Below are 16302 nucleotides of genomic sequence, written 5' to 3'. Positions count from 1 at the left end.
GGTTTATGTTACAATATGTATTCTCATAATAACTCCATAATGTATGACAAAAGGAGATCTAGCTACTATTTCTAGCATTTTGAGCAACTGCTTAGAGGTACACTCAGTGGTGAGAGCTATTTTGTCTTGAGAGAAACTCGAAGTTATATTCGTGCGTTTATCTAAGAAAATAAATTATATATATACATATAAAGTTACCATGCAGTATAGATCTTGATACAATGACTTTATAAAAGATAAACCGGGAATTATCTTTCTGATAATAACCACATGTGGAGGCGCAATGGCCTAGTGGTTAGGGCAGCGGACTCGCGGTCGTAGGATCGCAGTTTCGATTCCCAGACCAGGCGTTGTGAGTGTTTATTGAGCGAAAATACCTAAAGCTCCACGAGGCTCCAGCAGGGGGTGGTGGCGATCCCTGTTGTACTCTTTCGCCACAACTTTCTCTCACTCTTTCTTCTATTGGCCTGCTCGCTTAACCAGTGGGGTGGCGTCATTTGAAGGCTAAAACAATGCGAAGCGCATTGTGACCAACAATGTGTAACAACATCTGATAGCCTGGTTGGTCACGGTGATCACGGTGATAATAACCACATAGTTGGGAAGCGACTTTTTAATCACACAGCCCATATCTGTGCCTACCTTTTATTAAAGCAAACATCATCATTATTTTGGCGCAGAGTAAAGAGATGGAGAGGTAAAAATCAGTAAAACACTGGGATAAAAGTTTTGCAGTATTTAGTTAGATCCCTATGACCTGAATTCATGTTCAGGAATGATGGAAAATGATCAGTACAAGGTCTTCAGTTTTTTTTCAAGAACAGCTTAGATCATATAATTAAATGTATGGGACAAAGCTATACATTGACTGGATGATTGCTGAGAGAGATTGTTTAATAACTATTTATAAATTTATCATCATGACATTTAATGGTATACCTATTTCTTTATTACCCACAAGGGGCTAAACATAGAGGGAACAAACAAGGACAGACATAGGTATTAAGTCGATTAGATCGACCCCAGTGCGTAACTGGTACTTAATTTATCGAACCCGAAAGGATGAAAGACAAAGTCGACCTCGACGGAATTTGAACTCACAACGTAACGGCAGACGAAATACTGCTAAGCATTTCTCCCGGCGTGCTAACGTTTCTGCCAGCTCGCCGCCTTTAATGGTATACCGTTGGTTGTAATAACATCACTGGTTATGGTCAAGATGCTTATGATAATACCAGTCATAAGCTTATGATGATGTCTACTAGTACTACTGTACTAGTAGAAGCATATGAGCTGAGATTAGCTATATAAATCAACCTACTAGAAAAGGCATCCAAACCTCTATGAAATCACAGCTATTTTAAATAAAAGTCATATTAAACAATGTAAGCCTAGACATATTCCCAAAATGATATGATGGCATGCCATTGATCAGAGGTCTGCTAAATCAGAAGTGGCCCAGGGCTAAACAAAAAAGAATGTTAAAAAGGTCTATGTTTTGCTTTGTGCTTGACATCAGTGTATTTTCTAGAAATTAACATTTTTTTTATTCACTTAAAACACATATTTATTTACAAATGTGTAAGTGCATGTGTTTAAATGTGTGTGTATGTGTGCATGTGCATACCAAATCTGAAATAAAGCATATATCTTACCTTAGATGCTTTAGCACTGCCTGGCAAGTTTATTACTAGGGTCTGACCACGGATACCACACACTAATCTATGGAGATAACAGAGATATCAAGATCATTAACCAAGCTAATTAGATATACTCATGTATGATGAAATTTTCTAACAAACAGGAAGTTTGAGGATTTTAGGAAAAGAAATTAAGTTGCAACATTCATACACTTCCCAACAATGATGTAATGGAAGAAGCTGAGGAGGCACATAGCTTAGTGGTGAGGGTATTCAGCTCATGATCATAGGGTTGTGAGTTCAACTCCTGGTGATGTGTGGTGTCTGAGAATGACACTTTATTTCACATAGCTCCAGTCTACTCAGTTGGCAAAAATGAGTGGCACCTATATTTTAAAGGGCCAACCCTGTCATACTCTGTGTCATGCTGATTCTCCCTGAGAATTACATTAACCCTTTCATTACCAACCCGGCTGAAACTGGCTCTGGCTCTGAGTACAAATGTCTTGTTTTCATAAGTTTTGAATTAAAATCTTCCACCAAACCTTAATCATAATTTATCTTCCTAACACTAACTTAATGATAACTAAGTTATTTTATTAAATTCTTTGTTATATTTAAAGTAATTTAAAGAAACACAGAGCATCTCAGAATAAATGCAGTAACGAAAGTGTTAAGGGTACATGTGTCTGTGAAATGCTCCGCCACTGTTCCATCAATTGGATGAACTGGAACACTCATCGTCGTAACCAATGAAGTACCAGGAAGAAGCTAGAAATGAGAACTGAAACCAAGTTACAAGCTTGATGCATGAAAATTGTATCATGCCACTAGAGTACCACTCCTGGACATATCTAGATGCAAAAATCGCTAGATGTAGGTACAGCTGTATAGTTAACAAGTTTACTTCCTAACCATTTGGTTTCAGATTCAGCCCACTGCATGGCACCTTGGACAATTATCTTCTATTCAGTAATCTTGATCTCCAGCTTAATGCAGAGGTTGCGTCAGAACACAGATTACTGTGTTATTTACCTTGAGAGGACCTTTCATGTGGAATTGTGGTACATAAAAGGACTCATCATTGATAGACGAGAATTGTCTGCTATGGTTGCCAGAACCATCAGATAACCATAAGCCTTGTGAGTGGATTTAGTAGAAGGAAACTGAAAGAAGTTTATCATCAAATCAAATTCGATAACTGGCATCTATGCCAGTGGAATGGCAAGAACACCATCCAAGTGTGATCATTGCCAGAGCAGCAGACTAGCTTCCGTGCCAATGGCACATAAAAATGCCTGTGGCATGTGAAAAAACATTCTAGCAAGGTCGTTGCCAGTGCGCCACTAGACTGGCTCCTCTGCAGGTAGCATGTAAAAAAACAACATTTGAGCATGGCTGTTTCCAGTACCGCCTGACTGGCCCTCGTGCCAGTGGCATGTAAAAGCACCCACTGCACTCTCGGAGTGGTTGGCATTAGGAAGGGCATCCAGCTGTAGAAACTCTGCCAAATCAGATTGGAGCCTGGTGCAGCCATCTGGTTTGCCAGTCCTCAGTCAAATCGTCCAACCCATACTAGCATGGAAAGCGAACATTAAACGATGATGATGATGATGATGATGTGCCTTGGCAAATCAAACATACAAAATGCAATATTTTATGTTTTAATGTAAAAAGAATTATGGAGTTAATAGAGAGAGAGCTTCAATGACAATGGAGCTGACAATAACAATTATGAGGTGACAATTATGTTGATCATAACAATCATGAGATGACAGTGATATTGACTAACAATCATGAGATAACAATGATGTTAGATAATATCAATCATATGATAATGATATTGATAATAACAACCATGTGTTGATAATGATAATAACCATGTGATGGTTATTGTATCATGCCACCAGAGTACCACTTCTGGACATATCTAGACACAAAAATTGCTAGATGTAGGTACAGCTGTATAGTTAACAAGTTTGCTTCCTAACCATTTGGTTTCGTATTCAGACCACTGCATGGCACCTTGGACAATTATCTTCTATTCAGGTGGTGATGGTGATGATCATATGATGAAAATAATGGTGCTGGTAACTAACATGGTAAAAAGGACATTCATGGTAACAAATAAGAAACGGTAATGTTGATGATGGTAAAAAACTGTAGAATATGATGGCAATGATAAGAACTATGAAACACAAGAATGATAGTAATGAAATTGATGACAATGATAGTCATGGCAGCAATCCAAATGGTAGTCATATCTCTCTTGCATAAAGTTCTAACTTAGTTAAAGCAATACAAAGAAAATGCCTTCATACCGAGATAGCACAGCCATAGGAGTGATTTCAAGAGATTTTTGAATCATTGCCACGGACAGTCCTGGTGCTTCCTTCTCAATGACCATCTTGGTAGCCTGCCAAAGAACGAAAAATAATAAAAAAAAGAGATTAGTGAATCAAATATTGTTCACTGTTATATCAACAACAATACCGAAACAACTGATATACAATAAATGCTTGTTCATCCTTTAATGAAGCTCAAAAACCCACACTTCACACTGGTGGTAGTTGTGGCATGGGGCAGAGAGACAAATATTCACCATGAATTTATTTTATGTTATATTTTCATAATCACCTTCAACCATTTCATTAAACATAGCTGATATATATGTATATATATATTTATATATATATAAATGGAAGCACTCCGTCGGTTACGACGACGAGGGTTCCGGTTGATCCGAATCAACGGAACAGCCTGCTCGTGAAATTAACGTGTAAGTGGCTGAGCACTCCACAGACACGTGTACCCTTAACGTAGTTCTCGGGGATATTCAGCGTGACACAGAGAGTGACAAGGCTGGCCCTTTGAAATACAGGTACAACAGAAACAGGAAGTAAGAGTGAGAGAAAGTTGTGGTGAAAGAGTACAGCAGGGATCACCACCATCCCTGCCAGAGCCTCGTGGAGCTTTAGGTGTTTTCGCTCAATAAACACTCACAACGCCCGGTCTGGGAATCGAAACCGCGATCCTATGACCGCGAGTCCGCTGCCCTAACCACTGGGCCATTGCGCCTATATATATATACATATATAGATACACTTATACACACACATATAAATGATGTCTTGATGGAGTTTAATGTCATCAGCAAATATTTTCACTTTGCAGTGATTTACGATGCTGGAAATGTCGTTTATGTAGATTATAAAAAGGAGCGGGTCCAAGACAGTCCCCTGAGGGACACCACTGGTGACTTTTGCTGGGCTTCAGTGGGCACCATTGACCACAACAACGCAGACTGCAGCAAAAGAGAGTATATCCACTGACAGCTTTTTGGTGCATTCAAAAATCACATAACCCCCACCCCCAATTTTCTATGACAGATGAGGGACTGAAATACTCCAAACGAATGCATAGCATGTTACTTAGTCAGATTAGTCCATCATTTACTCCACAAATGTTTTGTTGTCAATGCTGCACTTTCCCATAATCACCTGTTTCAACAAAACTGTAATATAATATATGCAAACTGTGCCATTTTAATCCTGAGCAATGCCGGGTATCTCTGCTAGTGTGTATATATATATATATATATGTATATGATGGGCTTCTCTCAGTTTCTTTCTATCAAATCCACTCACAAGGCTTTGGTCAGCCCAAGGCTAGAGCAGAAGACACTTGCCCAAAGTGCCATGCAGTGGGACTGAACCCAGAACCATGTGGTTAGGAAGCAAGCTTCTTACCACACACATGAATACATGCATATATATACATACACCCACAAACAGTGGGAAGGTGAGGGCATGAGTCAGACAAGGGCACACACACACACACACACATTGTGTATCCATGCTAGCGTTTATGGGCTCTGTCCCTTTTTTGTCAAAAATGATATTTACAGCTTTCAATAGAGACTGAAAAAATAAATAACAGATGGAAAGAAGTACTGGAATCGATATGACTAAAACACTTGAAAGATGTGAGTGAAAGCAGTAAAAGAATAATAAATCTAGAACAACATTATCCTTGTGTCTTTACCTTTTTAGGATAATGTGATCTAACGGACATTTGGTTGCAGTTTCTTGTAGGCCATGGAACTATCCACAAGCTCTCACATTGGTTCATACATGAAGGTACTCTTTTACTCTTTACTCTTTTACTTGTTTCAGTCATTTGACTGTGGCCATGCTGGAGCACCGCCTTTAGTCGAGCAAATCGACCCCGGGACTTATTTTTTGTAAGCCCAGTACTTATTCTACCGGTCTCTTTTGCCGAACCGCTAAGTGACGGGGACGTAAACACACCAGCATCGGTTTTCAAGCAATGCTATGGGGGACAAACACAGACACACAAATACATATATATATATACATATATACGACAGGCTTCTTTCAGTTTCCGTCTACCAAATCCACTCACAAGGCATTGGTCGGCCCGAGGCTATAGCAGAAGACACTTGCCCAAGATGCTACGCAGTGCGATTGAACCCGGAACCATGTGGTTGGTTAGCAAGCTACTTACCACACAGCCACTCCTGCACCTATGAAATTTCTCATACATTCATTCTAATAATCATTCTAATTTTATATTATGAACCACCAAATTTAATATGTGTCAACCCTATGAATACTTGAGATTCATCATCATCGTCGTTTAATGTCCACTTTCCATGCTGGCATGCATAAATGGATAAATAAAATAAGATAAAGTACCATCCTAGCCTGAAATACAATGAAAACCCTAGAGTGGATTTGAACACATGATCCATTAACCATGGCTCACTTACCTTTATTCATTTGATTATATCATTTCTAGTCAAATATGAATAAATACTAGCTATGAATTACATCTTAGACCATTTGTAAGGATAAATGAGGAAAGCAACAGGGATACACACATGATAATAGAGATGAATTTCTGTAAATACAGTAATTTCTGAATTAGAAATGGTTTATTTTCGACTAAATAAAAATAAGTGCAGTCTTCACTTACCTCTGGGGTGACATCACGAGGGGCAAAACCAGTGCCTCCTGTAGTTAGAATTAGGTCTAATTTCAGGCTATCACACCAATCTTTAAGAATATCCTGTGAAAAAAAATATTAATGATTGTTAAGTAAGAATCTTTTCATTAAGAGATTTTATTACAATTTTGAAAGGGTTTTAAGGCAAAAACTATATTTTCCTATAACAGAAATTATCTTATGGCCCATAATCCACTTGTTATATTATTCTCTTTTATTAAAGCTTATAGATTCACTGAAAGCTGTAGCTTACGACATGATAAAAGATTTTTAATGAAGTACCCTTGGTTTACATTATTTATCTGACAATATGCTGTCACCATAGCAAAAAGTCCACCTAACTGTAAACAGACAACATGGATGGTACAACACATTATTATACACAATAGAGATCTGTATAATTACAAGCCTTTTGTTAGATTACTATATTATATTCAACTCTTCACAAGGATATAGATTTTAGAGGTATGGATTTCATGAGTGATTTTTCCCAAGATACACTTTACAATCTATAAATATATATAAAGTTGAAGTTGTCTGTGTGTGGCAGGTTTGGTAGCCTTCAACTAACACTATCTCCTCCGAGACCCTGTGGCACAAGTTGACCAAAATTGAGAGTATGATAGAAGAAGGCTTGCTCTTCATTCCATAGAAGATAAAATTCAAATCACACCATGTTAAGACCAAAAATTATTTACATCAAAAAGGTGCTTTTTTTCTATGAAAATCCCTATTTTTTTACGATTTTTTTGACTGATGTGTTGCCATTTTTCAGTGTATTTCAACCAGAAAAATGTTCACTTAAAGAGAATAACAAGCTACATAATGCAAACTTTTTACTTTTCAAAAGTTCCAATTCTAAAGGGTCGAAACAAACCTGAGCAATGCCGGGTGATACTGCTAGTTAAATATAGATTTGAATCCATCGTCATATTCATGTGTTCCAATTTCCCAAAGTATTTTTTCATTAGTTGTATTCTTTTTTTAAATTTTAATATTGAAATTATCAAGCATATGCCCATTTTAATTTACATTTTATATTCTCAATCAATCATTTATGCACCTTAATTAATCCTTATTCATCATCATCATTTAACATCATTGTTACAATTAGCATGGGTTGGGTACCAGGATCAATGGGTCCAAAGACAAGTTTCTTTGGCTGGATGCTCTTCCGAGCACCAACTACTTTACAGTGTGCTTTTTTTTTTCATGTCACTAGCACTAATCAAGTCATCATGCAGCTCAAAAAGACTATAAACTTCAAGATAGAATCAGCTTTATGCTTGGAGATGAGGAGTTACAGCACGAAATATGAGAGTAAAGTAGTTTCTTGTCATAGGGGAGCTACATGATTTGGTTACTCATTTAAAAGAGAAAGGAGAAAGTACGAATAATCAGGAGAATAATCAGGTAGACAATGGTGATGACGTGTCCAAGTGCCCTTCCGACCTCAAGGTATAAGGTGAGTAGAAATGAGTGGAGTGAGAGGAACTAGGAGTGTTGGTTTGCAAGAATGTATAAGGGAGCAAAAGACAGGTGAATGGGAGAGAAGAGGGGAGGTGGGTCACAACTGTAAACCATTCATTACAATTCTTTTTGTTTAATGGTGTAGACAGAAAAGGAAGTCCATGACTCCTATTTCAAAGTCTCTGTAAGTGCAGAGAAAAAGAGGTTACCTGGCTCAAATGTTTGCAATCAAGTGGACTCTGCCAATAACACTCAAGGGTCAAGCAGTTGTGTTAAACTAGATAACAGATGAAGTCTAACAGATGAACTAGATAACAGATGAAGTCTAACAGATGAACTAGATAACAGATGAAGTCTAACAGATGAACTAGGTAACAAATGAAGTCTAACAGATGAACTAGATAACAGATGAAGTCTAACAGATGAACTAGATAACAGATGAAGTCTAACAGATGAACTAGATAACAGATGAAGTCTATCAGCCAAATTCTACGGAACTCCTACAATTTCTACCTATCAAATTCCACTCATAATTCTTTTGGAAAACCAGAGACTATGATAGTAAACACTTGGGCCTAATCCGATTTCTGCACCATCAGATTGTACCTCAAACCATGAAGTTGTGAACCAAATTTAACCCTGAACAGTTAGGCTTGAATCCATTGTAATTCAATGCCATTCAAATTTAACATTATCTACTGATAAAGCTAGTAAACATTCATTCATTAGAGTAACTGTTTTAATGTCAGACAAGCCACATCACTTTCTATCAACTTACGACTGGCACAAAGTTAGACTTGTTTAGACATCAATATTTTGATGACAGGTATCAATAATAATTATCTTTAAAAGGACACCGTCACAATGACACTTCAATTCTGATATCATCAAATCATTTAAATAACTTTCCCACACACTGTCTGTACCAAATCACCAATAAACTAAATGTTGTATTAAATATGGTAACAATGGCTGAATTTCTTATTAGGCCTCCGTGCCGGTGGCATGTAAAAAGCACCATTTGACCGTGGCCGTTTGCCAGCCTCACCTGGCCCCCGTGCCGGTGGCACGTAAAAAGCACCATTCAACCATGGCCGTTGCCAGCCTCACCTGGTCCCCGTGCCGGTGGCATGTAAAAGGCACCATTCGATCGTGGCCGTTTGCCAGCCCCGTCTGGCACCTATGCGGGTGGCACGTAAAAACCACCCACTACACTCAAGGAGTGGTTGGCGTTAGGAAGGGCATCCAGCCGTAGAAACATTGCCAGATCTGACTGGGCCTGATGCAGCCTTCTGGCTTCCCAGACCCCAGTTGAACCATCCAACCCATGCCAGCATGGAAAGCAGACGCTAAATGATGATGATGATGGAGAGTCTCTGTGTTGTACATTCTTTAAACATTTCAAGTTTTCTACAATGTGTATTCTTAGACATTTACTTCTTTAGTCCATCGTCACCACTTTGGCAAGAACAGTGAGGACAGTTACGGACCGAAGTACAGAGTTGTCTCCCGTAATTGTCAAGAGATTTAAAATAGATTAGTCAACAGCCAATGGCAAACCAATATATTGCACATGGACAGAAGCTTGCTAAAGTAAACTTTAACAGATAATTGTATAATAATAGCAATAATAGATTATATATGAATGTGTGTGTATATATATATATATATATATATATATATATAATATATATATATATATATATATATATATATATAAAGAGAGAGAGAGAGAGAGAGAGATGTATGTATGTATGTATGTATGTTTGTATATATGTATGTATGTATATTATAACAGTAACAAGATATAGTATACAACTGCTATAACAGAAGTGACAAGAGGTATATATAGACGATTTAACAACAGTAACACATATAAACACGTATTTATACAAGCAGCTATATAACAACTGTAACAGATTATATATATACATATTTTTTCTTTTATTTGTTTCAAGTCATTTGACTGCGGCCATGCTGGAGTACCGCCTTTAGTTGAACAAATCAACCCCAAGACTTATTCTTTGTAAGTCTAGTACTTATTCTATCGGTCTCTTTTGCCGAACAGCTAGGTTACAGGGACATAAACACACCAACATCGGTTGTCAATTGGGGCGGGGGGAACACACACACACACACACACATACGACAGGCTTCTTTCAGTTTCCGTCTACCAAATCCACTCACAATGCATTGGTCAGTCTGAGGCTATAGTATAAGATACATGCCCAAGGTGCAGCACAGTGGGTCTGAACCCAGAACCATATGATTGGGAAACAAGCTACTTACCACACAGCCATTCCTGCACCTATATGTACAGGGTGCATAAGGTATTTGAGGACATATCTTGTTTTGGGTCATTGCTGCATTTTTCGCTAACTCTGTATAATTTTTGTTTCAGAAAATAATAATGGCAGGCCCTTAGCTTACGCAAGAGATGAAGAGGCATGCTGTTATTGTAGTTAGAAAGTCTGAGCATAGCGATTTAGAAATATCTGTTTTTAAAAGTTACCAGATCTTTCATCTACAAAGTTTGTAAGGAGCTAGAGACAGAAGATGGAAACATATCACCAGTATCAAAGCACGAAATGCATTCTAAACACTCTGAAATCTTAAGGAAAATCTGGATTTATCCAGCAAGTTCAACAGACCATTGATTACAGTCCCAGAAAGTCCATGAGGTAAATTGCAAAAGATCTCCATACGTCAGAAGGAGCAGTCAGAAATGTTGTCCATGAAGACATCAGATATAAGTCTTATATGATGGGGAAGGGTTAATTTGTCAAAAAATGCAAAAGAAAATCACTACATCAGATCTAAAAGGTTCTTAAACAAACTGAAAAATCCAGCAGATGATTTGATTTGGTTTTTCTCAAACGAGAAAAACTTCGACTGAGTTCAAAAAGTTAACAGAAGAAATGACAGATGGTTATGTGCAGACCTTTCTGAAGTTCCAAGTATTATACATAGAAAATTTCCTGCAACTGTCATGGTTTTTGGGGTTGCCAGCAATGAAGGACATGTGATGCCTCCTTACTTCTTTCTACAAGGTCTTAGAGTTAACTCTGCCACCTACAATGAAGTCCTGGAAATAATTGGTAAGCCCTGGATAGACAGTGTATGCAATGGAAGGCCATATGTGTTTTAGTAAGACTCTGCACTATCACACATGGCTCTAGTAACACAAGAATGGATGGCTGAAAATTTTCATGATCACATAACCCCTAACATTTGGCCTCCTAATTCCCCAAATCTCAATCCGCTGGACTATTACATGTGGAGCGTTGTAGAGAGGAAAGCTGCCATAGTCAGAGTAATGTCCAAAATGAACCAAGACCACTTGATTTGAGCATGTAGATGATTTAGATCTCATATGGAAGCAGTTGTTGAAGCTGAAGGTGGCTTTATTGAATAACATTATAGAAAAGGTTTGTTTTTATCCTCATAGCATTTTTTGATAAATAAAGTTATTATCTGTTATTATATATCTGTTCTTTATTTAAACATAAATCTGTCCTCAAATATCTTACACACCCTGTATATGTATATGCATATATGAGTTTGTAAGCACTCTTGTCTTGGCATGATGGTTGTAAACGAGCATCATCATCATGCAAGAAACGTTGTTTATTTCCAGTCTTCTGTGAAAAACATTGCCTGGCCATGAGGAAATATTTCCTTGCTGGGAGGCAGGTGAGGGTTAGCAACAGAAAGGACATCTGGCTGTACAAAATCTGCCTCAACAAATCCTGTCTGACTCATGTAAATATGGAGAAGTGAACATTAAATGTTGATGGTGGATATATGATTGTATGTGTGAACATGAGTATATTTATGTCTCCTTGTTTTGACATCATGTGATCATTGTACATGAATGTCATTCATATATATCATCATCATCATCATCATCATCGTTTAACGTCCGCTTTCCATGCTAGCATGGGTTGGATATATATATATATATATATATAGGAATAAAAAATGGAGTTAACGCAGGTTTAAACAAGTATTTTTTCTTTCTACATATGTTTCAAAAATTCCACTGATACTTATTCAAAAGAATAAAAGGTATAAACAATGCAATCTTCTCTTCGGGAAAGGGAAAAAACGAAACTTGTCAATACGACATTTTAGCAAAAAATATTATTCAAATATTCAACGTAAACACGAAGTTTCAACCTTTATAAACAAGGAGTTACAACATCTTTACTTGTGAGATTTTTGCTGTCCTGGTAACTATTCATTCATTTATCTGTGTTAAATGTTAACAAGGTAAAATACACTCATCTATTTATATATATATATATATATATATATATATATATATATATTCTACCAAATATATACGTGTTATTTATTATTTTGCACATTACTTAATCATTGTTATATGTTTTATCTTATATTTAATCTTTCTATAATATGTAATTTTTTAGATGATATAATTTAATTTTTCATTATTGAATTGATAATAGGTGTTTTTTTTCTAATTTTTATATATATATATATATATATATATATATATATATATTGTATTTTGTGAAATTTGATTTAGTATTTCTAAATTTAATTTTTCCCTGTAAGTTTGGAATAATATTCCCTCATGTTATTATATATATATATATATATATTATATATATATATATAGTTAATCCAAACAAGAAAACACAAAAAAACACAACAACGCAAGGACGTGGAACAAATATAGTATTATTGGACGCTCAGGAAAGGGAAGAAGGAGGGTTTAACGTTTCGAGTGGAGCTCTTCGTCGGAAACATAGGAGAAGGAAAGATCCCGAGAAGGGAAAACAAAGGAAACAAATTGCCAACGGTACACACGAGGTCACAAAAATATATATACACACACAAACATATACACAAACGTATAAATATATATATATGTGTGTTTGTGTATATATATACATATATATACATACACAAACACACACACACATATATATATATATATATATATACACAAATATATAAATATATATATGTGTGTGTATGTGTATATATATATACACACACACACACATATACACAAACATATAAATAAACATATATACATTACACGCTATATATACATACACATACAAGAAAATTAAGACAAACCTTAATTTCAAGTAGTTCATCTGCAACCACTTGTTGTACTTCAACTACACCTGGAATACTATAAAACAATAACAAAGGACATTATAAACAGCTGTTTAGTTTAAGTATAAAAAGAATTTCAAACAGTGACACAAAGCCAAAAATTAATAAGGAAACAGAGTAGTTGATTTAATTCTCAAGCCTATTTTTTCACTTTTACTTTAACAACCTTGGAGTGGCTGAAAGCAAAACTAACTCTGGCAGTTTTGAAAACCACACAGCAAGGTATTTAGATTTAGTACTAGCATGTCTGCCAAAGAACTGTTTTGGTAACAATGTAATAATAATAATAATAACAATTTCAAATAAAGGCACAAAATCATAAATTATTTGTTGGGGAAGTGTTGGTCAATAAAATGGACTTCGTTTTTGATTGGTACTTTATTTTATGGATGCCCAACCCCAGAGGGATGAAAGGCAAAGTTAACCTTGGTAAGATTTGAACCCCTAACATAACGAGATGAAACAAATATCTTAAGGCCTTTTGTTGAATGATTCTAAATAATAGTAATGATAATAATAATCCTTTCTACTGAAGGCACAAGGCCTTGAAATTTCGGTGGAGGGGACCAGTCAATTTCATCAACCCCAGTGTTTCACTGGTATTTAACTTATCGACCCCAAAAGGATGAAAGGCAAAGCCAACCTTGTCAGAATTTGAACTCAGAATGTAGCAATAGGCAAAATGCTGCTAAGCATTTCATCCAGCATGCTAACAATTCTGCCAGCTAACCACCTCAATAATAATAATAATTTTTTTCTACTATAGGCACAAGGCCTGAAACTAATGGGGAGGGGACTGATTGAATACACCGACCCCAGTGTTTCACTGGTACTTAATTTATTGACCCCCAAAAGGATGAAAGGCAAAGTCAAGCTTGATGGAATTTGAACTCAGAACATAGCAACAGATAAGATACTGCTCAGCATTTCGTCAAGCATGCTAACAATTCTGCTAACTGCCACTTTAACAAAAATAATAATATAATGGTAATAATAATAATGATGATGATAATAATAATAATAAGAATAAATACAAGAATAATAATAATAATGGTAATAATAATAATAATAATAATAATAATAATAATGGTAATAATAATAATAATGGTAATAATAATAATAATAATAATAATAATGGTAATAATAAAATAATAATGGTAATAATGTAATAATAATAATGGTAATAATAATAATAATAAGGTAATAATAATATAATAATAATAATAATAATAATGGTAATAATAATAATAATAATAATAATAATAATAATGGTAATAATAATAATAATAATAATAATAATAATGGTAATAATAATAATAATAATAATGGATAATAATAATAATAATAATAATATGGTAATAATAATAAAATAATCATAATAATGGTAATAATAATAATAATAATTAATAATAATAATAATATCATAATAATAATAATAATAAAAATAATATAATGGTAATAATAATAATAATAATGGTAAATAATAATAATAATAATAATAATAATGGTAATAATAATAATAATGTAATAATAATTATGGTAATAATAATAATAATAATAATAATAATGGTAATAATAATAATAATAATAATAATAATGGTAATAATAATAATAATAATGGTAATAATAATAATAATAATAATAATGGTAATAATAATAATATAATATGGTAATATAATAATAATAATATAATAATAATAATGGTAATAATAATAATAATAATAATAATAATAAGGTTTTCTTGTCTATTTCTTTCTAATGGACTAAACTAAACGCAAAAGAATAGACAAAGAAAAATCCCAGCAATGGTTGAGAAGCTCAGGACTCAAAGCAGAAACAGAGGGATTTTAATTGCAGCACAAGACCAAAGCCTCCCCACCAGAAATTACCAAAAACATGTAATGAAAAGAAATATTACAAGTCACTGCAGAATATGTGGAGATGGACAAGAAAACAATAAATCATATTATCTCTAGCTGCCCAGTCCTGGCTAAGAAGGAATATATTCACAGACATGACAGAGTTGGAACTTACATACATTGGAAGCTATGCCAACATTATGGAATAATAACAAGAAAAAAGATGGTATAGGCACACACCAGAAAAGGTCACAGAAAACGAGAAAGCAACCATACTCTGGGATATGCCGATACACACAGATAGAGAAATTAAGGCCAACAGACTAGATATAGTTGTAGAGACCATGAAGAAAAAAAATGCTTTCTAATTGATGTATCAGTACCGGCAGATGACAACGTGTCTCTAAAAGAAATGGAGAAACTCTCAAAATACAAAGACCTGGAAATAGAGGTAACTAGAATGTGGAATCTGAAAACAGAAACAATTCCTATCATAGTAGGTGCATTAGGCATGATAAAAAAATATTCAGACAAATACATAACAAAAACACCAGGACTTACAAAAACATATAACATACAGAAAATTGCACTACTAGGCACTGCACACATCCTACGCAGAACACTTTCCATACAATAACCATCAGAGCATCACAACAAATCACAGCACATACCCAAGGCACACAGAGCTGCGCTCGGTAGTGAAGTGAAAGCACGCTATAAAAATAAAAATAAAACTACTGAATAATGGTAATAATAATAATAATAATAATAATAATAATAATGGTAATAATAATATAATGTAATAATAATAATAATAATAATAATAATAATAATGGTAATATAATAATAATGGTAGTAATAATAATAATAATAATAATAATAATAATAATATGGTAATAATAATAATAATAATAATAATAATGATAATAATAATAATAATAATAATAATGGTAATAATAATATAATAATAATAATAATAATGGTAATAATAATATAATAATAATAATAATGGTAATAATAATAATAATAATAATGGTAATAATAATAATAATAATAATGGTAATAATAATAATAATAATAATGGTAATAATAATAATAATAATAATGGTAATAATAATAATAATAATAATAATAATAATAATAATAATAAT

At 34.4% G+C, this 16302-nt stretch overlaps 1 protein-coding gene across 1 annotated transcript in view; it reads right to left on the bottom strand.

Moving 5' to 3' along the window:
* LOC115210672 (gephyrin-like) overlaps positions 1-16302 on the bottom strand; it is a 177343-nt gene that overhangs the window by 147487 nt on the left and 13554 nt on the right. Inside the window, exons 3-6 of the mRNA XM_029779333.2 lie at positions 13251-13308; positions 6639-6731; positions 3962-4056; positions 1656-1722 (exon numbers count right to left, since the gene is read on the bottom strand). Of these exons, the coding sequence (XP_029635193.1) occupies positions 1656-1722; positions 3962-4056; positions 6639-6731; positions 13251-13308 (313 nt within the window). The remainder of the gene's footprint in view (positions 1-1655; positions 1723-3961; positions 4057-6638; positions 6732-13250; positions 13309-16302) is intronic.

Source organism: Octopus sinensis, linkage group LG4, assembly GCF_006345805.1.
Source record: "Octopus sinensis linkage group LG4, ASM634580v1, whole genome shotgun sequence".
NCBI lineage: Eukaryota > Metazoa > Mollusca > Cephalopoda > Octopoda > Octopodidae > Octopus > Octopus sinensis.
Note: the sequence above shows the minus strand (reverse complement) of the source record. Positions and strands in the feature narration are given on the sequence as shown.